The sequence below is a fragment of the Phyllopteryx taeniolatus genome, chromosome 12, assembly GCF_024500385.1.
Source record: "Phyllopteryx taeniolatus isolate TA_2022b chromosome 12, UOR_Ptae_1.2, whole genome shotgun sequence".
Lineage (NCBI taxonomy): Eukaryota > Metazoa > Chordata > Actinopteri > Syngnathiformes > Syngnathidae > Phyllopteryx > Phyllopteryx taeniolatus.
Window position 1 is genome coordinate 3,183,166 of NC_084513.1, and position 26,172 is coordinate 3,209,337.

Consider the following 26,172-nt stretch of genomic DNA (forward strand, 5'->3'; position numbering starts at 1 on the left):
GTTGCCAGCAAATCGCAGGGCACATACAAACAAACAACCATTCACACTCACATTCACACCTACGGGCAATTTAGAGTAGTCAATTAACGTTTTTGTGATGTGGAAGGAAACCAGAGTGCCCGGAGAAAACCCACGCAGGCACTGGGAGAACATGCAAACTCCACACAGGCGGGGCAGAGGATTGAACCCGGGTCCTCAGAACTGTGAGGCTGACGCTCTAACCAGTCGACTTCGGGGGCTGAAATTTATTTTAAACACCAAAGGGTGGTTGTCAATTTTGGTGGGTAATACCCGCCTCCACTATCAATCAAGGATGGGCCCAAATTCGCTCCAATGTGTCTTTATTGTCATATTGTGTCCCAAATGATTTGTCACATCACCTCATCTTCTTATTTGACAGTTTAGCCTGAAAAGGGGGTACTTATGTCCCTCTTGGCTTCCTGTTTTTTTATCCCCTCTGGGTCCGGTTTTTACACCAAGGTGCCCATCCGTGATTTGTCCCATTTGGATTTCTAAGTAAAAACTGATGTGTTTTTTTTCTTTTGTGTGTCTCCTGAAGTTACCGTTGAGGAGACAGTGGAAAGACAGGAAATGGAAGTGAGGGAAGAAGTGCTTTCCAGAGGTACCACAGACTTCCAAGAAGTCCTTCTAGACTCTTCTTTGGTGTCTTTTCACCAACTTGATGAGTTTTTCCTTTCCAGTGGCCAAACCCCAAGAGGAACAGGAAGTGGAGCCGGCAGAAGAAGAGGTACAAGTGGCACCCCCAAAAGGTGAGCCACCCATACCGCAGGTCGCTTAGAATCGACATTGTTAGCCACTAGGTGACTGACCATGTTGTTGATGTCACAGTAACCAAAGTGGCAGAGGAGGTTCCCGTGGAGAAGAAGACAGTTGCCCCGGTTAAAGGTATTTTGTTCTCTTTGATGACGACTTTGTGATCAGTCACTCATGTCTTTGACTGTCTCCAAAGAACCCGAGGATGTCCCAAAGCCGCCACCACCGCAGGACCTGAAAAAAGGTACTTGTCCCTGCTTCCTGTTGCCTCTCACCTCTTTTGTTAGTTTTTCCTTGTGATGTGTTGCTGACATCTCTCCGAGCTCTTTTGCGCTAATTTATGTATTGCCTACTCCGAAGACGAGCCGAAATCTCGAGTACCGGCAGAGCCCAAAAAACCTCCACCTGAAGTCAAGCTGGTGGTGCAGCCTGAGCCGGAGCCCGAAGTTAAGCTGGTGGTGAAGCCTGAGCTGGAGCCCAAAGTTAAGCTGGTGGAGAAGCCAGAGCTCGAGCTGGAGCCCAAAGTTAAGCCGGTGGAGAAGCCAGAGCCCGAGCAGGCGCTCAAAGTCAAGCCGGTAGCGAAGCCCAAGCCAGAGCCTGAGCCAACGCCTGAGCCAGCTCCCAAACTCAAGCCGGTGGCAAAGCCCAAGCCAGAGCCTGAGCAGGCGCCTGAGTCGATGCCCAAACTAAAGCCGGTCACGAAGCCCAAGCCAGAGCCCAAGCCAGAGCCCAAGCCAGAGCCCAAGCCAGAGTCCGAGCCAGCTCCCAAACTCAAACCAGTGGCTAAACCCGACCCAGAGCCCAAAGTCAAGCCGGTGGTGAAGCCCGAGCCGGAAGTTGAAGTGCCATTGAAGAAGCCAACTGCACCGCTCAAAGGTACTTGCTACCGTCTTCTCTGATCACTCTTTGTGTGTGTGTGTGTGTGTGTGTGTGTTTGTGTGTTAGTTCCTTGAATGCAAACCCATCTTTGAATGTCAAACATGTTGCTTTAAGTCTCCAAAGAACCAAAACCAGAACCTGTTAAGATCAAGCCCAAACCTGAAGTGCCAAAGGCAGAGCCTGTGGTGGAACCCAAACCTGAACATGTGGTGGTACCCAAACCGGAACCTGTGGAGGCACCCAAACGAGAGCCTGTGGATGCACCCAAACCGGAGCCTGTGGTGGAACCCAAACCACCCAAACTGGAGCCTGTGGTGGGACCCAAACCAGAGCCCGTGGAGGTACCCACACCACCCAAACCAGAGCCTGTCGAGATACCCAAACCAGAGCCTGTGGAGGCACCCAAACCGGAGTCTGTGGTGAAAAAAGCTGAAGTAGCAGAGCCCAGGGTGCCCAAAGTAGAACCACCAAAGGCCGAAGAACCAAAGGAACCTGCCCTGAAAGGTAAAAATCTTCCAGCTTTGGGCTTTTCTTCATCTTCTTAAGCCTCAACCTGGTCAGACGGTCTTCATTCTTTTATGGATTCTTATTGACCGAGCTCTTGTCTCAAAGTGCCAGAGAAACCAGTCAAGAAGGAGGCTGCTGTAGAAATGCAGAAGCCGCACAGAGAAGAAGAAACACCACTGAAGAAACCAGTGGTCACCAAAGGTATCTGAAGCTCAGCTGCTAAGACCTCAATCTTATGCTCATCTGTACTTAATGTGCGGTTCATCAGGTTGTTTTGTTCTTAACGTGGTTCATCCTGTTTTCTGGTTCATCATGTTTGATTATCATGTGTGGGTCTTCACATGTGGTTCTTCACGTGTGTTTTGTCATGTGAGGTTCTACGCATTTTGTTCTTCATCTGTTGTTCCTCATGTTTAGTTCTTCATTTGTGGTTCTTCATGTGTTGTTCACATGTGGTTTGTCACATATGTTTTTCATCTGTTTTTCATGTTCTTCATCATCCTGTGGTGTGGTTTGTCATGTTTTGTTCTTCACAGGTAGTTCTTCATGTTTGGTTTGTCATGTGTGGTTCTTCGTCTGTTGTTTATGTTCATCATCATGTTGTGTGGTTATGTTTTGTTCTTCACATGTGGTTTTTCATCTGTGGTTAGTCCTGTTGTGTGGCTTGTCACTAGTCATTCTTCAGCTGTAGTTTGTCATGTTGTGTTGTTCTCCATGTATGGTTCTTCACATTATGTGGTTTGTCACATGTTGTTTTTCACCTTTGGTTTTATACATGCAGTTTGTGCGTTTCTTCATACGTGGTTCTTCACGTGTTTATTTTTTTTTACATGTAATTCCTCACATTTGGTTCTTCATATTGTGCGATTCTTCCATTGTGGTTCTTGTTGTTGTGCGGTTGTTCACACATTTTCTGCTCTTGGTCATTTTGTGATGCCGATCTCTTTGATATTCTTCCAAGTTCCTGCAGCAGAGGAGATAGCAGAAGAACCGAAACGAGCCAAGAAAGCTGAACCTGTTATGCTTCCTACTAAACAAGAGCCAGGAGAACCACAAAGAGGTACTTTGATGTTTGTCCTCACTTCTGTCGCCTGCAGAGGGTTCTGATGCTGCCCTCCATGCCATCTGTGCTAAAATGCTTCAGTTTTAGTTGTGTAACAACACTGTGTAACATTTCTGTGCGCCAGCACGTTGTTCTGCTCTTCATGTAGTTTCCATGTTATTGTCTCAAACCTCCTTAAAGCTCTGAAAGATGCTCTTGTACTCCAAGACCAGCATATGGCTCCAAAACAACCTCAGAAGATGACCCGTGAGGTTGTCATGTCACAGAGTCTTCCACCTGACACTCTACATGATAGAACTCAGGAGAATGTACCAGAGAAAACTCAAGATAAACCTGAGAAAGTACCAGAAAATGTGGCACAGAAGCTTCCTGGTAAGCGTGATGAAGTACCAGAGAAAGTACCAGAGATGTCTCATGATAAACCTGATAAAGTACCAGAGAAGCTTCCTGGTATACCTGATAAAGTACCAGAGAAAGTACAAGTGAGGCTTCATGCTAAACCTGAAAAAGTACCGGAGAAACTCAAAGATAAACCTGAGCGAGAACCAGAAAAGCTTTCTAAAAAAACAAATGAGAGCGTACTTGAGAAACCTGATAATGTACTCAAGAAGCTTCATGATGAACCACACAATGAAGTATTAGAGAAGCTTCAAGATAAAACACGTGAAAAAGTACAAGTGAAACGGCATGGAATACCTGATAAAGTACCAGAGAAGCTTCATGATAAACCTGATACAGTACCAGAAAGGCTTCATGATAAACCACTTGAGATAGTACCAGAGAAGCTTCCTGATCAACCACAGGACAAAGTACTAGAGAAGCTTCCTGATAAAACTCATGACAACGTACCAGAGAAGCTTCCCAATAAATGTGATGCAATACCAGAGAAGCTTCCTGATAAAACACATGACAAAGTATCAGTGAAACTTCATGATAAACCAGAAAATGTACCAGAGAAGGTACCAGAGAAACTTCCTGATAAACCACATGACAAAGTACTAGAGAAGCTTCATGATAAAAAACATGAAAAATTACAAGCGAAACGGCATGATAGACCTGATAATGTACCACAGAAGCTTCCTGGTAAACCTGATACAGTACCAGAGAGGCTTCACGATAAACCACATGAGATAGTACCAGAGAAGCTTCCTGATCAACCACATGACAAAGTACGAGAGAAGCTTCCTGATAAAACACATGAAAAAGTACCAGAGAAGCTTCCCGATAAATTCAATACAATACCAGAGAAGCTTCTCGATAAAACACTTGAGAAAGTACCAGTGAAACTTCATGATAAACCTGACAAAGTACCACAGAAGCTTCGTGGAAAACCAGAAAATGTACCAGAGAAGGTACCAGAGAAACCTGAGAAAGCACCAGTGGAACCTGATCAAGTACGAGAGAAACTTTCTGATAAACCTCAGAAAGTACCAAAGAAGCTTCCTGATATACGTCAGAAAGTACCTCAGAGTCTTCCGGATAAAAACCATGAGAAAGTTTCAGAGGTGTTTCCTCGGTTGGAAAATAAGGTTCTACCACATCAGAAAAGGGTGGAAGAAGTCCTGGTTAAAAAGGACACTGAGAAGATTCCAGCAAAGCCACTAGAGGACAGAGTTCCTGAAAAAAAGCCTGTTAAGGCTCCCCAGAACATGTCTGAAGATGCTAGTGTTCCCCTCCTGACACCTGAGAAGGTTCCAAAGGAGCCAACAGATGCAATGTTTTCTGGGGCTGCCCGAGTCCAAAAGGAAGTAGCAGAAGACTCTGCCACAGGTACAGGGGAGACAAAAACTTCTTCTTCTTTTGCATGCACATTTTGCGGAGCTGTTGTCTGGTAGAAAATGATGCGCTTCATCCTCTCCGAACAGCTGGAGAACGCTTGCTGACTCACCTCTCATTTGTGCTTGCTTATTTGACTAATTAAACGTCTCGTCTCTTTCTTTTACAAATGTCTTGAAAGACAAACTTCAAGGTTTAGAAACTCAAAAGACTGTCCAGATGCTACCTTCGGAGGTCGAACAAAAGAACAAAGTCTCTCCTCCAGAAAAAGGTATCGGCAGGGGGACAGCTTCAAAACACCTCTTGAAGCGTCCAACGTCTGTTGTTGTTGTTATTGTTGTTGTTGCTCACACTTGATTGTCTTTGTGTTTTGTCGTCACTTCTTGGCGCTGCCGTATGATGCCCCATCTTGGTACCTCAGCGAGGCCAAGCAGGCTCGAGCAGCGACAGGAAATACATCACGTGACTGAGATGGTGTTTTTCACCGAGGAAGCTTGGTCTTATGAGGCCGAGCCAGAAGATCGAGCCCAAGTTTCGTTCAAGAAAGCCTTGTCCCCGGCGGAACATGTGAATGTTTCGTTGCTTGAGACCCGGGTGAAACAGTCTAAGCCGAGAGGCAAGATATCTGTGACTGACAGGAAAGAGACTGCTGTGATAACCAAAAAAACTGAAGATCTTAAGAAAGAGCAGGAAGCTACTGAAGAAGTTACAGATGAGAGAAAAGACAAGAAGCAGGTAGTGGCAGTAAAGAAAGAAAGCAGGGCAGCAATCCAGAAAGAAACTAAGGAGACTGGCGTCAGAGTCTCGACGGTGAAACAGAAAGTAGAAGTCGAGGCAGCCCACGAAGACCGCATTGAGATCACTGCATCTTCTGCACAAGACAAACAAAGCCACAGACCAGAAGACAAGGTGGTAGAGGCCGACAAAGTCATAGCGAAAGATGAACATTCAGCGCTGAGCCAGGTAGCTGAGAAAAAGCGGGAGAAGACTCAACTGATTGAAGAAAAAAGTAAGGCAGAAGCAGAGGCCTTGGTGTCAGATATCCCGTCTCAGCAAATCCTTTTTCAAGATTCTTGTGATAAAACCCCAGAAGAAGACTCAAGTGTTCAGATTCAAACTTTAAGAAAAAGCCAAGAGAAGGAAGACAAAGCGGCCACCAGAGGTACACCCAGGGGTTTTGACTTCAGCCTCATCCCCGTCACTCTTTTTTTCCTCATTCTCTTTTGCCACTTAAGTCTTTCTTCTCTGAATAGTAACATCTTGTGTTTGACACTTGTCTTTTTAAAGAAGCTGACAAGATTCCTGCTGTTGTGGAGATGCTGGAGAAAGAAGTCGAGAGAGGTAGAGCAGCAGCACGTCTGCCTTTGGGCTGACCAATTGCTGGTTGTCTTTTCTGTGTATTCTAACTAAGATGTGTATTGTCTCATCCTAATCTCTTGGCGCCGCCTAATGGTGCTTTCTCTTCACTATTCCCGCAATTATCTGCCTCCCCTAAGTGTTTAAAAAAGGAAAACAAAGGGAGGGACTTTGGAGCAGCTTTCTGTCTGAGGAAGCCTCGGGCATTCAAGAAGAAGAACACGTAGACAAGAGCAGAGACTCCGATACAATCTCTAAACCCGGAGTTGGGAAATCTGTTACTGATGGTTCAGTGACCCCGGGCCTTCAAGAAACTACAGAAATCACCCAGGGTTCAGGAGTCAAATTTAAGCAGAAACCTACACAGGAAACCAGTGCGGCAGATACAATCAGACGAGACAAACCTGAAGTTAAATCAGCCAAGTTGGCCACTAAGCAATCGTCAGATAAACATCTACTCGCCAAGCAAGACGCGAAACCAATAAATGATATGCAGAGAGATGTAGCTGCTCAGAAACCAAGCGGGCACAAGACAGATTCCTTTTCACAAGGACGTCCTGAAATGAAGAGTAAGGAAGTAACTGGTGATCAGCAAAAGGTTTTAGCAGTAGGGAAATCAGAGGAAACTGTAAAAGTTGCAGACCATCAATCTGAGAAAGTTCTGAAACTAGCAGAACATGGAGGAGTGCACAGAGAGACCTCAGAAGGAACTGAGAGGAAGTTGGTAGTGTCCAACCATTTAATGGTACCTCTCAAGCAGAAGGGCTCAGAAGATGTCACCTTCAAGTTCAGAGCTCCTGTAAAGGAAGAACAGCAAACCCATGCATCATCAGAGATATCTCAAGATGACAAAATCCTGTTAAACAAAGTTAAAGATGACTACACCCAATCAATGGTTATCACAAGTGACTGCTGTAAAGTTCTAGACATTGGAGCCTCAAGTGAAGACCTTGAAAGACAGACAATATTAATCAAACGTGAGGAAGAACCCGCCACGGAGATACAGCAGCTAACCATCAGTCCTCTCAAAAATACAGAGGTGACTGCTTGTAGGGAGGCTGAGATAGAATTCTTAGACCCTGAACAAATGAAACCATCAAACCTCAAAATGCCTGAATATTCAACACCCGAAAAACCTCCATCAGTTTTGTTGGGCAACACAGTTGCAAGGAAACTGACTTCTCGCACTGAATACCGAAGAAAACCTGCTAAAATTGAACCAGAGGCGAGTCAGTCAGCAGAGTCATTTGCTCCCTTGTCAGAGGGCATCTGCGAACCTGTAGATGAGCATGAGTGTTTCTTTCACACAGACTTGACTTCCTCAAAGGTACAACGTGGAGTGTCAACTGGAAGTGTAGTCGCTACTCACCAAGCCCCACTGGTGGTAATTCCAGGTGAAGAACTGACTCCTGATGTTGAAAAGAAACAAAAGGCTGAAGAACTAACAGAAGAACTTTTTGACTCACAGATTACAGAATGTAAACCAGAACTGGAAGAGGAAGTTGATGCCGCCGTCATGACGTCACCTGCAGGAGTAGCCACAGATGCTGAGCCTGTTGTTGTTGTTACGACAATTCCAGGGGTGTACACTGGACTGGAGATGCTTGAAGAGGTGGCTTCTGTACTGGACAAGAGCAAAAAGGCAGACCAATCTCAAGAAAAGAAAAGAAGACAGGAAAACAATGCAATAAAGAGCTTTGTTTCACCTAAACAAATAAAGAACAAAGTATGTCCAGGTCTACCAGAACAATATATCCAGGTACTTGGGCAACAGGATCTGATAAATGCTGAAGCAGACCAAAACAGCCAACAGTTTTCCTCTGCAGTGATGAAAAGCTCCAAGTCCAAGAAGTCCAAGGATGACCTGAGGATGGTCAAAATTAGGGGTGTAAAAGAAGAGACCATTAGTCCACTGGATGGGAAAAACAAACTAGTGGAAAGAAGAGCAGCGGTGATGGAGGTGGTGACTCCTTCATCAGTGGTTGTTGAGGGTGCAAGCATTAAATCAGACACTTTGCAGAGATTCATCAGCCCTAATGCGACAGGTCAGGAACTTCCGTCAAGACACGAACTCATCCATGAGCCAGGAGAGTTTTTGGAAATTACACAAGGGCTAGAAACAATTAGAGAAGGCCAGGCATCATCTAAGACCTTAACAATTGAAGACCACATTGGAGATGAAAAAGAAAGAGCTAGTCCCAATACAGAGGAGGTAGGTCAGTGTCTGGAAAACCTTCAGGACAAAACTAGAAAAGATCTGCTAAGTTCTGTACTCAGAACAACCACTGAAGTCCAGGCCACTGTGTTTCCAAAAATAAAGATGATAAAAGCAAAGACACTAGAGGATAAACATACTTCCAAGCCAGTGAGGGCCTCCGTGAGGGAAGAAGCTGCTGAAACCTCCCAGATGTCAGTCGAATTCAGATTAAGATCCCCGAAAGAGAAAAGACAGAGTTTAAGCAAAGTCAAACACCTTTCTATTGAAGAAGCACGTGCTGATACCTCTGTGGTTCAGGGTCAATATGATCATGTTTCAGAAATAAAACTAAAAGAATCTGACAGAGATATTTCAACAGTGGTAGCCAGAGCTGTTGAAGCTACAGAACATCAAACAGGAGTCCTTAAATCCCGAGCCCTTCAAAGACTACGAGAACCCAAACAAGTTTCCAACATCACCTTGTGGACAAATAATGTTTTTGATTCTAGACAGTCCTTTACTTTGACTGAAGAACCAAATGTTGCTAAGGTAAAACCTCAGTTGGCACAGGAGGCTGACAGAAATGTCACAAAGGATTCACCAAGACATCAGGAGGTGAAACTTACATCTCCAGACACTGTGAAAACTGATACAGTCAAAGACCAATTCAAAGACCTTCCTCAGAGCTTGATACAAGCAGAGGTGAAGCACCAGATGAAAAGGAAGTCTTCCAAGACACCGGTGATAGATGTTGTATGTCAGAGAGAAGTGAACAGAGAAGGAGGAACACAGTTCGATAGTCCACCAAGTCAGAGAACACCAGAGAGTCTTGTCCAAGCATGGGAAGACACAAACCCCAAAACCAGGAGACAAACTTTAGTTCAAGTGGAGCCAGAAGAGCAGAAACGTGCATCCCCAGGAGCGCTGAAAACCAGAACAGTCAAAGATGTTACACACACCTTGATGCAAGCAGAACTGAAGCAAAAGACGGAAAGAACATCTTGCATCAAAACAGTTTTAGACATTAAAAGTAAGGGAGAAGGGATCAGAGAAGGAGTTAGAACACCTGAGAGTCTCATCCAAGGTTTCAAATCCAAAGACCAAACTTCCAAAGTCATGGGACAAAAGTTAGATCAGTTGGAACCGGAGGAGCTGATACGTACATCTCCAGACACCCTGGTAACTGATACAGTCACAGACCTCATAGTTCCTCAGCCTCAAGTTTCTCATAGCTTGATGCAAGCAGAACTGAAAAAGTCGGTGAAAAAAACATCTTCCAGGAAACCGTTGATGGACTTTTTAAGTAAGGCAGAAGTTATCAGCAAAGAAGGCGAAACACCCATGAGTCTTGTCCAAGGTTTCACTTGCCAGGGAGACTCAACTTCTGATGTCAGGAGACAAAATTTGGATAAAGTGGAACAGGAGGAACTGAGATGTTTGTCTCGAAATGCCCTGAAGAAAGATACAATCAAAGATGTTCCTCATAGCTTGACGCAAGAAGAACTGAAACAACTGACGAAAAGAGTGTCTTCCCTGAAACCGCCGCATATTAAAAGTCAGAGAGAAGTGATCAGAGAAGAAGGAGCAACACAATTAGCTACCAGAGAGACACCAGAGAGTCTTATCCAAAGTTTTACATCCAAGGAAGACCCAACTTCCAAAATCAGGAGACAAAAGTTAAATCAAGTGGAGCTGAAATGTATGTCTCCAGAAGATCTGAAAACGGATACAGGCGTTATATTTCTTCAACTTCAAGTTCCATATAGTTTGACACAAGCAGAACTGAAGCAGCCGATGGAAAGAACTTCTTTCACGACACCTTTGATGGATATTGTAAGTCAGAGAGAAATTATCAGAGAAGGACAGAAAGATTGTCAACAAAATCAGAGCCCACCTGATAATCTTGTCCAAGATTACACGTCACAGGATGACACAATTTCCAAAGTCACGGGACAAAAGTTAGATCAAGTGGAACAGGAGGATCTGAAACATGAAGTATTACTGGTGACAGATACCAGAAAAGCAGATCTAAAGTGCGTTCAGGGAGTTGTATCTGTTAAGACTGAATCCAACAATGAAGAAAAACTGCAAGCAGCTTCTGTTGAGGTAAAAAGACCAGATGAAAGCTATGAAGTTGAAGTAACACCGAAAGACCTGTCAGGGCAGCAGAAACTTGTGTCAACTGAGGATGCAGTGAAAGGAGATATTTTCAGCAGAGATTGTGCAAAAAGAGTAAAACAAGAGTCAAAAAAGCAGAGGAAAGTTTATTCACGTGACAAAGATGAGTCAGAAAGTGAGATTAGTTTGATGGCCTCAGTCCGAGAACTGTCAGTAACAGATGAACCCAAACCAGCTCTGGGGGGAAGAGCTCCTTGGCAGACTACAGCCAGTGAAGAAAACGGACTTTCGTCTCAAAATGTCTACAGAGGTATCAAGAGAAATGTGTGGAGTGTCACAAGTCATTGTCTAGCACTTCGCCATCTCACTGGCAGACATCACTTGAGGATCTCATGTCATGTCACCCATTTTCTTTGGGCACAAACAACCGTCCTCCTGTCAAGCCAGAAACTTTAATGTCGCCTCTTCTAATTCTCCAGTCCAGCACGTCTTACATCACACTTTGTTCCAAACCAAGCACATTAACCTCTTCAGTCCCTGTCTGCCCGTCTGTCTGTCTTTTTGTTGTTCTTGGCGTCGGCTGTGTGGACGCTTTGACTGTCTTTTCATTTCACTTCCAAGCTTCAGTGGAGGAGGCGCGACCGCTAGTCAAGGAACCGGCAGCCAAGCCCGCTGTTCCTCCTGAAGGTAGAAACTTCTTTGAATGTCTCACTTAAGCACTTGACAGGATTTTCAGGTAGACTGGTTAAGACGCAAATCTTGGTTTTGACTTTGACTTACCTTGTACTTGAAGAGCGCGAAGCACCTGCACCAGTTGAAGTAAAAAAGTCAGACGATGGTGAACAGCTGGAAAAAACAATGACCAAGCAAGGTATCAAATACCTCTTGTTATGCTCTTGAGGTGGCTCCTCAATACTAACACTTTCTCTGCTCGTTTTGCTGTCTCTCTTTTTCGTTTTCTTTTTTTTTTTTTTTTTTACTGTTGAAGCAGTCAAGCTTGTTGTAAAGGCTGAAGAGCCAACCAAGATCGTTGTGGAAGAAGAAAAACCTGTGAAAGTGGCTTCTGTGACAGGTAGTTTATTGGACCACTGGAAAGGGTCTTTGTTTTTGGTGTTGTACTTGATGTTGTCTGGATTGTTGGAGTTCAGAATGCTTTTATCCAGGCCTTTAAGGTCCTCAGTCCAATATTTGCACAAATAAATGATCTGATAACAACCTTTTCAACCTTTAGATGAAACGAAAGGACCAGTTCAAGCACCAGCAGGAGTCCAGAAAGGTATGAACTACGCTCACAGCAGTTCTTTTAGAATCACACATTTTCTTGTTTCTATGAAGTCTTTGTGTCTTGAGTTCACTGTCTGATATGTTGTCTGTCTGTATCGACTTCTGGTAACTTCAACCTGTGCTGCCTCAGAACCAGCTGTGCTTAAAAAAGGTAAAGTTCCTACGGAAGAGGCAGGGACGTTTGAGCTTCCGACTCTGAGGAAAACCACTCCGATCACGAGGGAAGAAGTGGAGCAAGAGCTGGAAAAGGTCCAACTCAAGAAGATTCCATCAGTATCACCTAAAGAGGCTGAGAATGAGCAGAAACTTCGGGAGGCCACCAGGACAACGCAAGTTGACATTATCGAGATGGTGCATGAAGAACACACAGCTGAGATGATGGTTACAACCAGGAGGTCTGTAGAGGAGAGGACACCAAGTGACAAAGCAAAGGTGGAGAAAAAGCAGGATATTCCAAAACAGAAAGAAGAGGAAGAAAAAGCAGATACCAAGCCTAAATGGAGCCGTCAGAAAGGAACTCCAAAAGCTGATAAACCAGAGGAAACCATTTCGTGGAAGAAAACTCCCAAAGCTCCAAAGGAGGAGGAACCAGCCCCTCCTACTACCACCTTGAAAAAAGTGAAAAAACTGCCTTCCGATAAAGAAGAACCTGAACCTGTCAAATTAAAACCCTTTGACAAGCCAGTTAAAGCTACTGAGGAGCCAAAGAAAGTTAAAGATGATGCACCAGACAGGGACACTGAAGCTCTCCAGAAGGGAGAGAGGATCCCCAGAGAAACAACGGTCATGGAAGCCCCAAAGAAACCAGAGAAAGTTCCAGAAGAGGAAAAGGGGCCCCCTGCAAAAGTGCTAAAGCCAGTACCCAAGGAAAAACCTGAGGAAGAAAAACCTAAAGCACCAGCAAAGTTGAAGAAAACGCCAATAGTACAGCCAGAGCCAGAACCAGAAAAGGTAAAGCTCAAGCCTTTTTCTCACCCTTCTAAAGAAGCTGTTGAACCCGAGAAGAAGCCATCAGAGGTTGAAGAGAAGAAGCCATCAGAGGTTGAAGAGAACAAACCAACAGAAGACCTGTTCCAGCAATGCGTTTCTCCAGACGACAAACCAGGGGAGAAAGTGTCGGATGCTACACCAGAGAAACTTGTGACCCCTAGAGCAGAGGAGAAAAAGTCTCAGAAGCTGAAGGAGCCTGAGCCAGTTCCAGCAAAAAAGATTCCTTCCCATGTGCCATCTCCTTCAAAGAAAGCGGATCAAGTTCCAGAGGAGCCTAAACCAGTGAAGCTAAGAAAGGGAGTCACACCCAAAGACCAAAGAGAGGTGGCTTTGACACCTTTAGAGGAGATCAAGAAAATTCAGTTGAAAAAGACACCATCACCAAAAGTTGAGAAGACTAAAGAAGATGAAAAGATTCCTGGTGCCGATAAACTTAAAAAGACTCCGAAAACAGTTTCACCTAAAGACTCCCCAGAAGCGGTCACTCTAAAAAAACTACCCAAGATGCCCTCGCTAGAAGATCTAGAAGTGGCAAAGCCTCCAAAAGAAAAGATTCCCGTAGTGATGGAAATTTCTCCTGGAGCGGTCGAGATGAAAAAAGTCGCCACCCAGCCAGAGGAAGAGGTCTTTGAGGAGGACTTTAGGTTGGATGACGAGGCAGAGCCGGAGGAGGAAGAGGCCTGGGGCTGGGAACTGGTTCCTGATGAAGACTGGGAAGGTGAAGGGGAGGAGGGTGCTCTGGAGATGCCGGGGGCGACCAGGAGAGGTGAGACTTCGGAGGCGAGATGACCGCAGAAAGAGCCACCCTTCATGCACGGAATAATCTCAACTCATTCCCATGGTCATGCCTCCATCTTCATACTGCTCACACTCCAGACTACTTTTTGGTGGTCTTCAACCTCACTGGTCATATTTTGATGTCATTCCTGTCCACTTGTCATCACGGTGTCATACTTTATTTGATTTTGCAACGTTGCACGACATTAATTCACTTTCATTTCTCCACGTTCATTATCATCCACTGAAACCATATAAGATTATGTTGTGTGCAACAGGCTCATGTCTTGTGTTTCTGAACAGAGGGACAACCAGCAGAGGAAGCAGGAAGAGGAAGAGCCCTCAAACGTGAGTGTTGTTTTTGACTGAATTTAATAAGAAAGATCGGCCCCGCCTGAAAGTATTTTTCCTTTCATTTTTCTTTCAGCCAAGCTGACGCCGTCGCCCGGTGAAGGCAGAGGACGTGGCCTCAGACCTGCCGGAAGAGGCACTCCTCCACCTCCAGAGGAGCCTTTTGGAGGGTACAAGCTCAAAGCCGTGCCACTCAAGTTCATCAAGAAGCTGGAGGACATAGTGCTGCAGGAGGCCGAGTCCATCGGTTCTTCGGCTGTGTTTGAGTGCCAGGTGTCGCCATCCACTGCTGTCACATCGTGGATGAAAGACAGTAGCAACCTGCGCGAGAGCCCTAAGCACAAGTTCACCTCTGACGGCAAAGATCGTAAGTTGATGGTCAAAGACGTGCAGCTGTCGGACACCGGAGAGTACACCTGTGTTGCCAAGAACGCTGGCAAGGAAATCAACTGTACCGCCAAGCTCATTGTTGAAGGTGTGTAGTTGCTCCCTGCTGTTCATCCTATTCTGAGTAGATCTTTGAGTGCAGGCTAGCCACGGAATCTGTTGGGACCTCACCTGAGTCTCTCCTTCTCATCTCCAGAGCTCCCTGTAAAATGGACCAAGGAGTTGGAGCCGGAGATGTCGGCCGTGAAGGGTCAGCCGCTCTACCTGACCTGTGAGCTAAACAAGGAGAGGGACGTGGTATGGAAGAAGAACGGCGAGGTCCTGAAGAAACAGGAAAACAAGTTCCAGATCAATATCATCGGCCTGGTGCACGCCGTGACCATCCAGAACACCAGTGACGGGGATGCTGGTTGCTACTCATGTGAAGTGGCGAACCAAAATGAGTTGAAGACATTGACAAATGTGAAAGTGACGGGTGAGTATTTCAATTTCATCCTAGAGACTCCCAGTCTCTATAAACTGGATTCTGACTGTCTGGTCTGGATAAAACAGAGGTAATTAAGGATTGGATTGTAAAGCCTCTGAGGGACCAGCACGTGAAACCGAAGGCAAGTGCCACATTTAAGTGCGAGCTGTTTAAGGACACACCCAACTGGAAGTGGCTGAAAGGAGACAAGGAATTGACCCCCTCCGACAAGGTGGAGATCAACAAGGACGAGAAGGACCTGACGCTGACCATCAAGAACTGTCAGCCTGATGACGTGTCAGATTACTCCATGGAGGTGGAGGGACGCGTCTACTCCGCCAAACTTACGCTTGGAGGTTCTGGTCTTATTTGATTAATTTGCCATATTTTGTCATTTGGTTCATGTGATAAAATCTCTTCTCTCAGAGCGTGAGGCGGAGATCTTGAAGCCCCTGGCCAGTGTGGAGGTGTTTGAGAAGGAAGATGCTGCGTTTGAGACAGAAATATCTGAAGACGACATTCCAGGGCAGTGGAAGCTCAAAGGGGAGCCTCTGACGAGATCCCCGGTATGATGGACTAGATTCTTCTTCTTGGTGTGTATAGATTCTTGGCTTTGGTAAACGTGTTCCTCCCCCAGACCTGCGACATCCAAATGGAACGTGGCGTGCGCCGACTCAAGCTTCAAAAGTGTCAACTGGACCAGGCGGGCGAGGTGTCATACCAGGCGCTGAATGCTGTTACAAGTGCAATGCTCACCGTGAAAGGTAAGCAGGTACTTGTGGGATTCTGGAAAGGAACTGCCACCATCACGGGTTGTTGTTTCCAAGTGGTTGCTGTACAGATAAAGGGTCTAAAGTCAAGAATCAAATAAATTAGTGGACTTTAGAACTGCGGCACGGTCGCCGACTGGTTAGAGCATCGGCCTCACAGTTCTGAGGGTTCAATCCCCGTGTGGAGTTTGCATGTTCTCCCCGTGCCTGCGTGGGTTTTCTCCGGGCACTCCGGTTTCCTCCCACATCCCAAAAACATGCATAGTAGGTTAATTGACAACTCTAAATTGCCCATAGGTGTGAATGTGAGTGCGAATGGTTGTTTATTTGTATGTGCCCTGCGATTGGCTGGCAACCAGTTCATGGTGTAGACCGCCTCCTGCACGACAATAGCTGGGATAGGCTCCAGCATGCCCGCGACACTAGTGAGAAGCGGCTCAGAAAATGGATGGATGGATGGACTTTAGAACTTCATTTCCAGACAGGTTTGACAGTTGTATGGCATCTCTAAAAACAGAGAACGACTGCAGTTAACACCCCACCCTCCCACTCCCGCCTCCCCCGGTCCCTGTTCTTGTTTTTTTCTGTCTACTTGTGTTTGTTTGCCGTTCCATCTGGACCTAAAACACATTCAGTGATGTCTGTAGTGTGGTTTTATGTTCCTCTGTCACTTTTGTTTCTCAAGAGTGTCCTTAGGTGACAAATTGGCAGCTGTGTGACAGCCGTTCACCGCCATAGCTAGTGTCGTGTGTTTGATGTGTCCACCTGTGTCACCTTCTGAACTTCTTTAGAAATCCCAATGGACTTTGTTGTACCGCTGAAGGACATTAGCGTGCCCGAAAAGAAACAGGCCAAATTTGAATGTGCCATTACCAGAGACGTCCCCAAGGTCATGTGGTACAGGGGCAGGGACATCATTACGCCAGATGCCAAATATGACATCATCAACGATTGTAAGAAGCACATGCTGGTCATCAACTGCTGCGAGTTTGACGATGAGGACGAGTACAGGATTGAGGTTTTGGGCAAAGAGTCCAAGGCGAGACTCACAGTGGAGGGTAAGTAGCGGACCCATGGCTTTGCAGTGACACTTGTGTCCTGGTCTGTGTCTTAACTGTTGTGACACTGCGGTTTTAGGTATCAGGCTCAAACTGATTTCACCGCTCAAGGACCAAACGGTGAAGGAGGGCAGCACAGTTCGCTTTGAGCTGGAGCTCTCACATGAAAATATTCCCCTCACCTGGTACAGGAACGATGATAAAATCCACCTGAGCCGAACGGTCCTCAAGCATGTGGATGGAAAGCGACACGTGCTGGAGATCAAGGACGTGACTCTGGACGATACTTGCCAGATCAAGGCTGAGGCCAAAGGAGTCTCCTCCATGGCCAACTTGACTGTCATAGGTAAAGCTTCTTTTGTCCGTCCAGGGCACATATCAGCGTCCTCTTCCACCATCTTTGTGTCTGGATAGCGTTCAGTCCCTGTCATGTAGGTTTTGTGTCATGAGTCTCCAACTGTCCCCTGGCAGAGGGAGATGCATACTTCACGGTCAAGCTGCAGGATTACACGGCAGTGGAGAAGGACAAGGTGGTCCTAGAATGTGAGCTCAACAAAGATGTCAAGGTAGTTTGGTACCACAACGAAGAAGAGGTGAAGGCCTCTAAGGTGGTTGCCATCAAGTCAGAGGGCAAACGCAGAATGCTGATCATCAGGAAAGTTGTGGACATGGACAAGGGACAGTACGTTTGCGACTGCGGAACGGACAAGACGACAGCAACCCTTCACATTGAAGGTAAAGTCCACAGTTTATTGTGGATGCTCATCAGCCCCCCCCAATCATCCTTCCCACCCACCAATCTGCTACCATGCAGTTCTTGCGCTTTCCCATGGCACTATGCCCTCTAACGCCACGCTTTGCAGCTTTTCCAACATACTCTAGGCTCCACTTCCTCCCACTTCATTTTCTTTATCATCGCCACCTTCACACTACCTTTCACGCCGCTAACTTTCACGCCTCTACCTTTCACGCTGTGTTGCGAGTTTGTCACCAAGATGTGGCCTCTCTTCAATGCTAGCCCGCCACATCCGAGTGCTGCGACCGGTGTACGGCGTGGAGGTGTTTGAGGGCGAGACAGCTCGCTTTGAGGTGGAGCTGAGTGAGGACGACGTGCATAGCAAGTGGAAACTCAAAGGCCAAGTCCTGAGTCCATCTCCCGTATGTGAACCGCCCGAGGTCTTCTCTTGTGTGCGCGTGTGTGTGCGTGTGTGTGTGTATGTGTGTGTGTGTGTGTGGTGTGATATGGTGGTCGCGTTACCCCGATCGTTGTGCTGAGAAGTGTGTCGGGATCTACAGGACGTGGAGATGGTGGAGGACGGCGCCAAGCACACTCTCGTGCTGTATAACTGCAAGGTGCCGCAGACCGGCGAGGTTTCATTTAGCGCCGCAGACGCCAAGTGCTCTGCAAACCTGAAAGTAAAGGGTGAGCGTCAGCAACTCCTCTTCGAACACCGCCCTCCTCCCGGCACTAATTGTCTCTGTGTCAATCAACAGAGATTCCTGTTTCTTTTATCACGCCACTGGCCGACGTGCGCGTCTTTGAAAAGGACGATGCAAAGTTTGAGCTGGAGGTGTCCAGAGAACCCAAAAGCTTCCGTTGGCTCAAAGGCTCTCAAACACTGTCGAGTGACGACAAATATCAGCTGCTGCAAGACGCAAACAAACATACTCTTATCGTCAAATCTGCCAGATATGAAGATGAAGTGAAGTACCTGTTTGAGGCCGAAGACAAGAGAACATCAGGGAGGCTGATTATTCAAGGTATCTGATGTTGAGACAGGTGGAAATGCAACAGCACCGGAAGCCATATGAGATGTATTTGCCAAATGCCTTTCAAAATAAAGTATTTTCATCATGAAACGAACCTGGTGCACAGCTCGCGCGCCGGCTGACAAGTTTCAGAGGGGTGCAGCAGGTTCTTGGGGTGGTCACGGGTACATGTACACCATGTGGACACAAGTACCACACAAAACCACAAAGCAAGCTCTGTAAAGTTACTGGAGCTTGCTTGGTGCACTGGAAACACAACAGGAACTTTCCCAAAACTGTTCTAGTTGTACAGAATGTCTCAGTATGATGTGAAGTACAACCTCTGAATCCTTTTTTCCACATGGTGTCGCCCTCTTTAATATTAATAAACCGGATTCCTCCCTCAAGATTTGTAGATTCTGTGGTGGTTTCCACAGACTTCTTCAGGCTTTGGCAAATATTAGTCAACTGGAGTGTCAACACAGTCTCTGTCTGTCAGGTATACGCCTCGAGTTTCTCAAACCCATTAAGGATGTGACGGTGAAGGAGCGCGAAACGGCCGAGTTCAGCGTAGAACTCTCCCACGAAAAGATCCCGGTGGTTTGGTACAAAAATGGCGTACGCCTGCACCCCAGCAAGGTGGTGCACATGTCAGAGGATGGTAGATTCCACACACTGGCCTTCAAGGAGGTCTCTATCGATGATACATCCATGATCAAGGTGGAGGCCATGGACAAGATGGCTGAGGCCATGCTCACCGTGCTGGGTTAGTATATCAGCCCTGAGTCTTCGAATTTGCGCATGCTTACACCTGTAGTCGTCATGCACCAAATCATATCCATGCACTAACACCAATAACCCGACATCCTCTTGCAGAGGGCGACCTCTACTTCACGCTCAAGCTCCAAAACTACACCGCTATCGAAAAGGACGAGGTGGTGCTTTCCTGTGAGCTGAGCAAGGCCACCGGCGAGGTCCAATGGTTTAAAGACGGTAACGAAATCTTTGCCTCCAAGAACATTCTCTTGCAGTCCAACGGCAGGAAGCGCATCCTCGTCATCCGCAAGGCGGCCAAGAATGACGTGGGAGCCTTCACATGTGACTGTGGCACCGACAGAACCACAGCCCAGCTCAACATCGAAGGTAATCCCCGTGCCAGCCCCCTGCAGACTTGTTCCAGAATGCAAGACCCGAATTCCATCACCCCCTGGCGTGGTTGTGAATGTCATGAGTTTTCAAACCGTGTAAGAACTCTGTCGAACAAGACAACCTCATAAATGCAGATTGAGTGCAGGGTTCCATCTTTGTGAGCCCCCTCTTCCGATTCTTCACATAAATTGTAAAGGGGTGGGTGGTTTGGTTTTTAGTCAACCAAAAGTTGTCAACTGGGGGGGGTTTAGATCCACTTCATGGGGCTTCAGGTGCACTTTGCCAGGGCTTGGGTATAGTTATTGAGTGCTGGTTGGTTACCCCGGGGTGGGAGGAGGTACTGATTGTTTGCCATGAAGTTGTCAACTGCGAGAGTGGGCATCCCTTACCCTTTAATCTATTTATGGGGGGCCCATGTGCACTTAATGCGGCCTTACGTGCGCTTTGTGGGTGTTCAGGTGCCCCTTCGTGGAGGCATGTCGATTGTTCGGTTGTCACGGCGTGGGGGTTAGGTACCAAATGTTTGGTGCAAAGCTGTCTCCTGGGGGGGTGGGCATTTACTCTTTTTATGGGCGCCCAGGCGCCCTTCATTGGGGTTCAACTGCCCTTTCTGGGGGTTTGTCGTTTGTATCGTCGAGGGTGGGGTTGGGGGGTGATACTGATTATTGGCACATAACTGGTGTGGCGGCTCCCAGGTAACCCTGTTTAATGGTCTGGACAGCAGATGGCCCTTGTTTTGCACCAAAGTTGTAGGGCACATTCTTTTTGCACCACAGAAGTTAAGAAGTAGAAGTTCCGAAATGTGATTGGTCTCATTGGACTTAAATCCAAACTCTTAATCCTCTTGTCCAGTTTATATGTACTTATCCATGTGGTCTCACCCTTTTCATGCCTTGGGATGGGATTTTATTCCATTTTCAGATCCTGTGAGGGTTTATATTGTTCAGACGGATTTGAGTGGGTGCGCGTGTGCTCGTTAGGCACCAAAATATGCGTCTTTAAAGTTTCTACCAAAGAAGTTAAGAAGTAGAAGCTGCTAAACGTCTTTTTTTAGGGAGGTTCGGTCCACCAGAGTTTGTGCATGTGCTTCCTGCTTTTGCACAAACTTGAGTCCAACCGCTGAATCTTTTTAGCAAGTTTACAGGCACAGGTCCACGTGGTCTCCTATTTATTCCTTAGAATGAGATTTGTTCTCGGGATTTTGAGATACTATGAGGGTTTCTAAGGGTTCTTTTTGGGTTCTTCATTGGCTCCCATGTAAATTGAACCCCGTTTACACGTACTAATTTTTCAAGTTTCTACTGCAGAGGTTTAGAAGGGAAAGTTCCACAATGGTATTTTAGGTGTTTGGTGGTCCTGTCCAGTTCTGATGTCTCCAGACCATCATCAGTTTCTCCTCAGTGTGGCCACAGCAAGAATCTCTTATGGTTTTCCGTTTGTACTAATACTACCATCTTTCCACGCGCGCAGAGCGCAACATCAAGGTGATGCGTCCGCTCTACAGTGTGGAAGTCACCGAGACAGAGATGGCCAAGTTTGAGACAGAGATCTCCGAGGAGGACCTCCACGCCACCTGGAAGCTGAAGGGCGAGAACCTTCACCCGTCTGCCGTGAGCTTTTCCTCGCCCCTCGCCAGCTTCTTTTCTTGCAAGCGCTGTCTTGTGACGCCACCCACCTCTTGTTGGCCCTCAGGACGTGGAGATCAAGGAGGAAGGTGTAAAGCACACCTTGATCCTCTTCAATTGTCGCAAGGACATGGCGGGAGGCGTGGACTTCGCCGCTGCGAATGCCAAGTCGTCTGCTCAGCTCCGTGTCAAAGGTGACAAAATCTGTGTGTGTGTACGCGGCACGGTGGACTACAAATTGACATGTAGGGTTCGAATCTTGCCTCCCGTGTGGGGTTTCTCCGGGTATTTCGACTTCCTCCCACATTCAAAAAAATGTACGTTAGATTCTTTGAAGACTCCAAATTGTCAATAGGTGTGGATGTGAGTGTGAATGGTTGTTTGTCTATAAGTGCCCTGTATGTGCCCTGCAACCTGACCCCGCCTTTCGCTCAAAGTCAGCCGGGATAGACTTCAGCCCATAGCATAGAAACTGGATCAATAGATCGATGGATATGTGTGTTTATTTGGGTCATTTGGTGGTTGTGGTATGGAATTTGGGGGAGGTCACAGTTAAACCAAAATTTAGAACATATGTATTCAACATGCCATAAACAACCAAATTATGTGTAAATAAGTAGTAATTAAGTAATTAAGTAATGCAATACACTTACATAATTCCCATGCGTAATGAAAAAAATGTGTGTAATAGTTACAATTATTTGCACATGTAATAAATTTGTAATAAGCATGAAGTGGACATCAACAATAAACACTCCATAGACTTGTAATAAGCCACATCTAATGTACTGTACATGTAATAGCATGTTCTAAACATGCAAAACACAGTAATAATATCATAATAATAATAATAATTAGAGTGTAATAATTACAATTATTTGTACATGTAATAAATATGTTAGAAGCATGCAAGTGACATCAATAAGGAAGACTTAATAGTGTTAATAATGTGCGTGGGTTTTCTCCGGCTACTCCGATTTCCCCCCAGATCCCAAAAACATGCGTGGTAGGTTGATTGAAGAGTCTAAATTGCCTGTAGGTGTGAATGTGAGTGGGAATGGTTGTTTCATTCATCTCTGCCCTGCGATTGGCTGGTGACCAGTTCAGGGTGTACCCCGCCTCTCGCCCGAAGATAGCTGGGATAGGCTCCAGCACGCCTGCAACCCTAGTGAGGATAAGCAGTACAGAAAATGGATGTGGGTGTGTGTGTCTGTGTGTATATATACATATACACACATATATAGTTACTGTATGAGTAATGAGTAATATGTAATAATTAATCTGTAGTGGACATGTCGATCCAAGTGCAGTTATGACACCCGGGATGTTGGGTAAGCACTCAGGGGTCCACATTCTCCTTATCGAAAAGATTTGTGGCAGGTGACTGACAGGAGCAGACTCGCCCCACCCCTCCCTTGTGCCCCAATAGGGTCCCGTGGTTATTTTGGAAGTGGCAAGCCTTATCCTGCGCATCTAGGGGCTGATTGGCCGGGTCGGGAAATGACCTAGGTCGTATGCTAATGAGCCGGCCACCCCGTGCCGAACGATTGGGGACTTGCTGGCAGTTGTCCCGCAGACTTCCAGCAGCCGCCCTGAGTAATCAGCCCTGAGGACTTCTCTCAGGAACTTTTTTTTTTGGGGGGGGGGGGGGGGGGGGGGGGTTCTTTGGCCCAATGGAGGCTGGATAGCGGACTGCTCCTTACCCAGCATGTCTTCTCCTCGCTCCAAAGCCCGAATGGTGGGACTGACGAGACCGCTCAGCGATGTGATGGTGACAGCTGGCGAGACAGCCACTTTCGAGTGCGAGCTATCCTACGAGGATGTCCCCGTGGAGTGGTTCCTGGAGGGTGTCAAGGTGGAGCCTGGCGACCGGGTGAGTCTGCTGCTTGCCGCTGTCCTTTCTAGTACTTCCTGTTTGTGTTGTTGTGGCTGGTTTTGGCATGTGCTTATAAGGCACTGCTGGCCGGCAGTGGGCCAGTATTGGCGAGCCAGCTCTTCTGCGTCTATTTTTAACGGCAGCCACGGAGCTGGTGGCAGGTGGCAGGTGGCCACCCAACTTTCACACGTGAGCTTTTTTAACGCTGTTATGCTCTCAAGGAAAGAAAGCACCATTAGTTTCATTCTGGGCTTAACTCAGGTTACAGGATCTACACTGATGTTACATGTTCAACAAAATGCAACACATTAAAAGACAAGAAAATCAATATATATATATATTTTTTACTATTTGTAAATCACCTTTCATACTTAACGCAAAACAAAGTGCTTCACAGAACAGGTATAAATACAGTGCCACCAGAAAGTATTCACGCCCCTTCACGTTTTCCACATTTTGCTGTTACAGACTTAATTCTAAAGCTGATTTGAGTATCCATCCATCCATCCATCCATCCATTTTCTGAGGCGCTTCTCCTCACTAGGGTCGCGGGCGTGCTGGAGCCTATCCCAGCTGTCATCGGGAAGGAGGCGGAGTACACCCTGAACTGTTTGCCGGCCAATCGCAGGGCACATACAAACAAACAACCATTTGCAATCACATTGACACCTACGGGAAATTTAGAGTTGTCAATTAACCTACCATGCATGTTTTTGGGATGTGGGAGGAAACCGGCGTGCCCGGAGAAAACCCACACAGGCACGGGGAGAACATGCAAACTCCACACAGGTGGGGCCGGGGATTGAACCCCGGTCGTCAGAACTGTGAGGCAGACGCTCTAACCAGTCGTCCACCGTTCTACCTGATTTGAGTATAGTTTTCTTTTAAAAAAAATCTACATAAAATATCCTATAATGACAAAGTAAAAACATTTTCAGACATTTGTGTAATTTTATAAAAAACATAACTAGTCACACCCTTTGCTATGACACTCAAACTTAAGCTCAGGTGCGTCTGATTTCCACTGATCATCCTTAAGATGCTTCTACAACTTGAATGGAGTCCTCCTGTGGTAAATTCAGTTGATTGAACATCATTTGGAATGGCACACACCTGTCCAAATAAGGCCTCATAGTTGGCAGTGCATATCAGAGCAGAAACCAAGTCTAAGGAACTGTCTTCAGACCTCCGAGAACGGCACAAATCTGGGGAAGGATACAAAATAATTTCAGCAGCATTGAAGGTCCGGAAAAGCACTGTGATCTCGATTATTTGCAAATGGAAGAAATTTGGAACCACCAGGACCCTTCCTAGATCTGGCCATCCGACCAAGCTGAGTAAGTGGGGAAGAAGGGCCTTGGTCAGAGAGGTAAACAAGAACCCTGTGGTCACTAATGCGGAGCTCCAGTGTTCCCTTGTGGAGATAGGAGAACCATCCAGAAGGTCAACCATTGCTAACGTACTCCACCAATCAGGCTTTTATGGTAGAGTGGCCAGACGGAAGCCACTTCTCACTAATAGGCACATGGCAGCCTGCTAGGAGTTTGCCAAAAGACACCTTAAGAATTATCAGACCTGCAGAAACAAAATTCCATAATGAAACCAAAATAGAACTTTTTGGCTTGAATTGCAAGCGTCATATCTGGAGAAGGAGAGGTACTGCTCATCACCTGGCTAACACCATCCCTACTGTGAAGCATGGGGTTGGCAGCATCATGCTGTGGGGCTGTTTTTCTGCTGCAGGAACTGGGCGACTAGTCTGCATAGACGGTTAGATGACAGCTGCCAAATATAGAGAAATTCTTCAAGAGAACTTGCTCCAGAGTGCTCTGGAACTCAGACTAGGTCGTCGAGTCACCTTCCAACATGACAATGACCCAAAGCACACAGCCAAGATAACAAAGGAGCAGCTTCAGGAGCAGCCCGTGAATGTCCTTGAGTGGCCCAGCCAAGCCCGGACTTGAATCCAGTCGAACATCTCTGGAAAGACCTAAAAATGGCTGCCCACCGACGCTGCCCATCCAACCTGACTGACCTTGAGAGAAAATGCCCCAAAACAGGTGTGCCAAGCTCGGAGAGACATACCCAAGAAGACTTGAGGCTGTGATTGCTGCCAAAGGTGCTTCGACAAAATATTAAGCCAAGGGTGTGAATACTTATGTACCTATTATGTTCAAATCAGATCAGATCCCAAATCTGCTTTCGAATACGTTTGTAACATAGCAAAATGTGGAAAAAGTGAAGGGGTGTGAATACTTTTTCTGGTCGCACTGTAAATCAACAACAAACATCAAAAGACAAGGCAACACATGATAGTATAACAAAAAACAACATAACACAACACCACATGAGAAAATAAGACAAAACAGCACAAGACAACGCATCATAAGATAAAACAATGCAACACAAAACACAGCACATCACAAGACAGCACAAGATAATACAAGACAACACCACACGACAACATCACAACAAAAAGTAAGAAAACGTAACACAAGAAAACACGACACATGACAACACAAGACAACAGAACACAACGCAACACAAGAAAACCCAAGACCACACGACACATTATATCAAATGTTTTCTGTTTTTCATGCGTTCTTTTGTAACTGAACATGCAATTTACACTTACCACTGAAAATGTCTGAGTCAATGTGAGCAGGATAAGGATTTTAGAGGTGAAGGCTCGGGTTTTAGCTTCAGAGGTGCTACACTTTAAATTGGGGATGAAGCACAGCAGCTGTTGGAAGACAATACTGTCATGCAGACACTGTCACACAACACACTACTGATAATCACTGAAAAAAAAACGTAAATTCAAATTGTCAGAATTTGGAATATGGTTTATGGCAGTGGATACATGCCGGACCTACCCGCAATACATGAAAATACGTGAAAATAGGCCCAAAAAAAAAAAAAAAAAAAAACACACCCCTAGACTCTGCCCTTGTTTTAGTGTTTACTGTAATTATTTTTAATTGTCTTATGTTTAATTGTTTTATATTTTAGGTTCGATT

The 26,172-nt window shown here is 46.1% G+C and overlaps 2 protein-coding genes and 1 long non-coding RNA gene across 12 annotated transcripts in view; 2 read left to right on the top strand and 1 right to left on the bottom strand.

The window, feature by feature from the left end:
* Positions 1-18,106, bottom strand: part of LOC133486532 (uncharacterized) — a 34,779-nt gene extending 16,673 nt beyond the window's left edge. Inside the window, exon 1 of the long non-coding RNA XR_009791055.1 lies at positions 18,012-18,106. This is a non-coding gene — a long non-coding RNA (uncharacterized LOC133486532). The remainder of the gene's footprint in view (positions 1-18,011) is intronic.
* The window catches only part of ttn.2 (titin, tandem duplicate 2), a 258,645-nt gene that overhangs the window by 105,786 nt on the left and 126,687 nt on the right, over positions 1-26,172 (top strand). The window contains exons 89-118 of one of the 9 annotated variants that reach the window (XM_061791839.1): positions 560-622; positions 702-770; positions 850-906; positions 971-1,018; positions 1,135-1,650; positions 1,768-2,157; positions 2,266-2,361; positions 3,122-3,220; positions 11,292-11,357; positions 11,464-11,541; positions 11,659-11,742; positions 11,902-11,946; positions 12,085-13,710; positions 14,025-14,069; positions 14,149-14,547; positions 14,656-14,934; positions 15,012-15,281; positions 15,352-15,491; positions 15,563-15,689; positions 16,487-16,753; positions 16,833-17,099; positions 17,225-17,488; positions 17,772-17,911; positions 18,050-18,176; positions 18,248-18,514; positions 19,002-19,268; positions 19,379-19,645; positions 21,122-21,261; positions 21,344-21,470; positions 23,007-23,149. In XM_061791839.1, the coding sequence (XP_061647823.1) occupies positions 560-622; positions 702-770; positions 850-906; positions 971-1,018; positions 1,135-1,650; positions 1,768-2,157; positions 2,266-2,361; positions 3,122-3,220; positions 11,292-11,357; positions 11,464-11,541; positions 11,659-11,742; positions 11,902-11,946; positions 12,085-13,710; positions 14,025-14,069; positions 14,149-14,547; positions 14,656-14,934; positions 15,012-15,281; positions 15,352-15,491; positions 15,563-15,689; positions 16,487-16,753; positions 16,833-17,099; positions 17,225-17,488; positions 17,772-17,911; positions 18,050-18,176; positions 18,248-18,514; positions 19,002-19,268; positions 19,379-19,645; positions 21,122-21,261; positions 21,344-21,470; positions 23,007-23,149 (6,773 nt within the window). The remainder of the gene's footprint in view (positions 1-559; positions 623-701; positions 771-849; positions 907-970; positions 1,019-1,134; positions 1,651-1,767; positions 2,158-2,265; positions 2,362-3,121; positions 3,221-11,291; positions 11,358-11,463; positions 11,542-11,658; positions 11,743-11,901; positions 11,947-12,084; positions 13,711-14,024; positions 14,070-14,148; positions 14,548-14,655; positions 14,935-15,011; positions 15,282-15,351; positions 15,492-15,562; positions 15,690-16,486; positions 16,754-16,832; positions 17,100-17,224; positions 17,489-17,771; positions 17,912-18,049; positions 18,177-18,247; positions 18,515-19,001; positions 19,269-19,378; positions 19,646-21,121; positions 21,262-21,343; positions 21,471-23,006; positions 23,150-26,172) is intronic. The other 8 variants (XM_061791840.1, XM_061791846.1, XM_061791841.1 and 5 more) reach the window with 8 other exon arrangements.
* Positions 5,099-6,409, top strand: LOC133486531 (uncharacterized). 2 transcript variants are annotated; one of them, XM_061791851.1, is made up of 3 exons: positions 5,102-5,270; positions 5,421-6,161; positions 6,287-6,372. In XM_061791851.1, exons 1-3 carry the CDS (start codon positions 5,219-5,221, stop codon positions 6,370-6,372), a joined length of 879 nt encoding a protein of 292 aa, XP_061647835.1. In that variant the 5' UTR covers positions 5,102-5,218. The 2 variants fall into 2 exon arrangements, with proteins under 2 accessions (XP_061647833.1, XP_061647835.1); XM_061791849.1 differs by having other exon boundaries at positions 5,099-5,270; positions 5,421-6,409.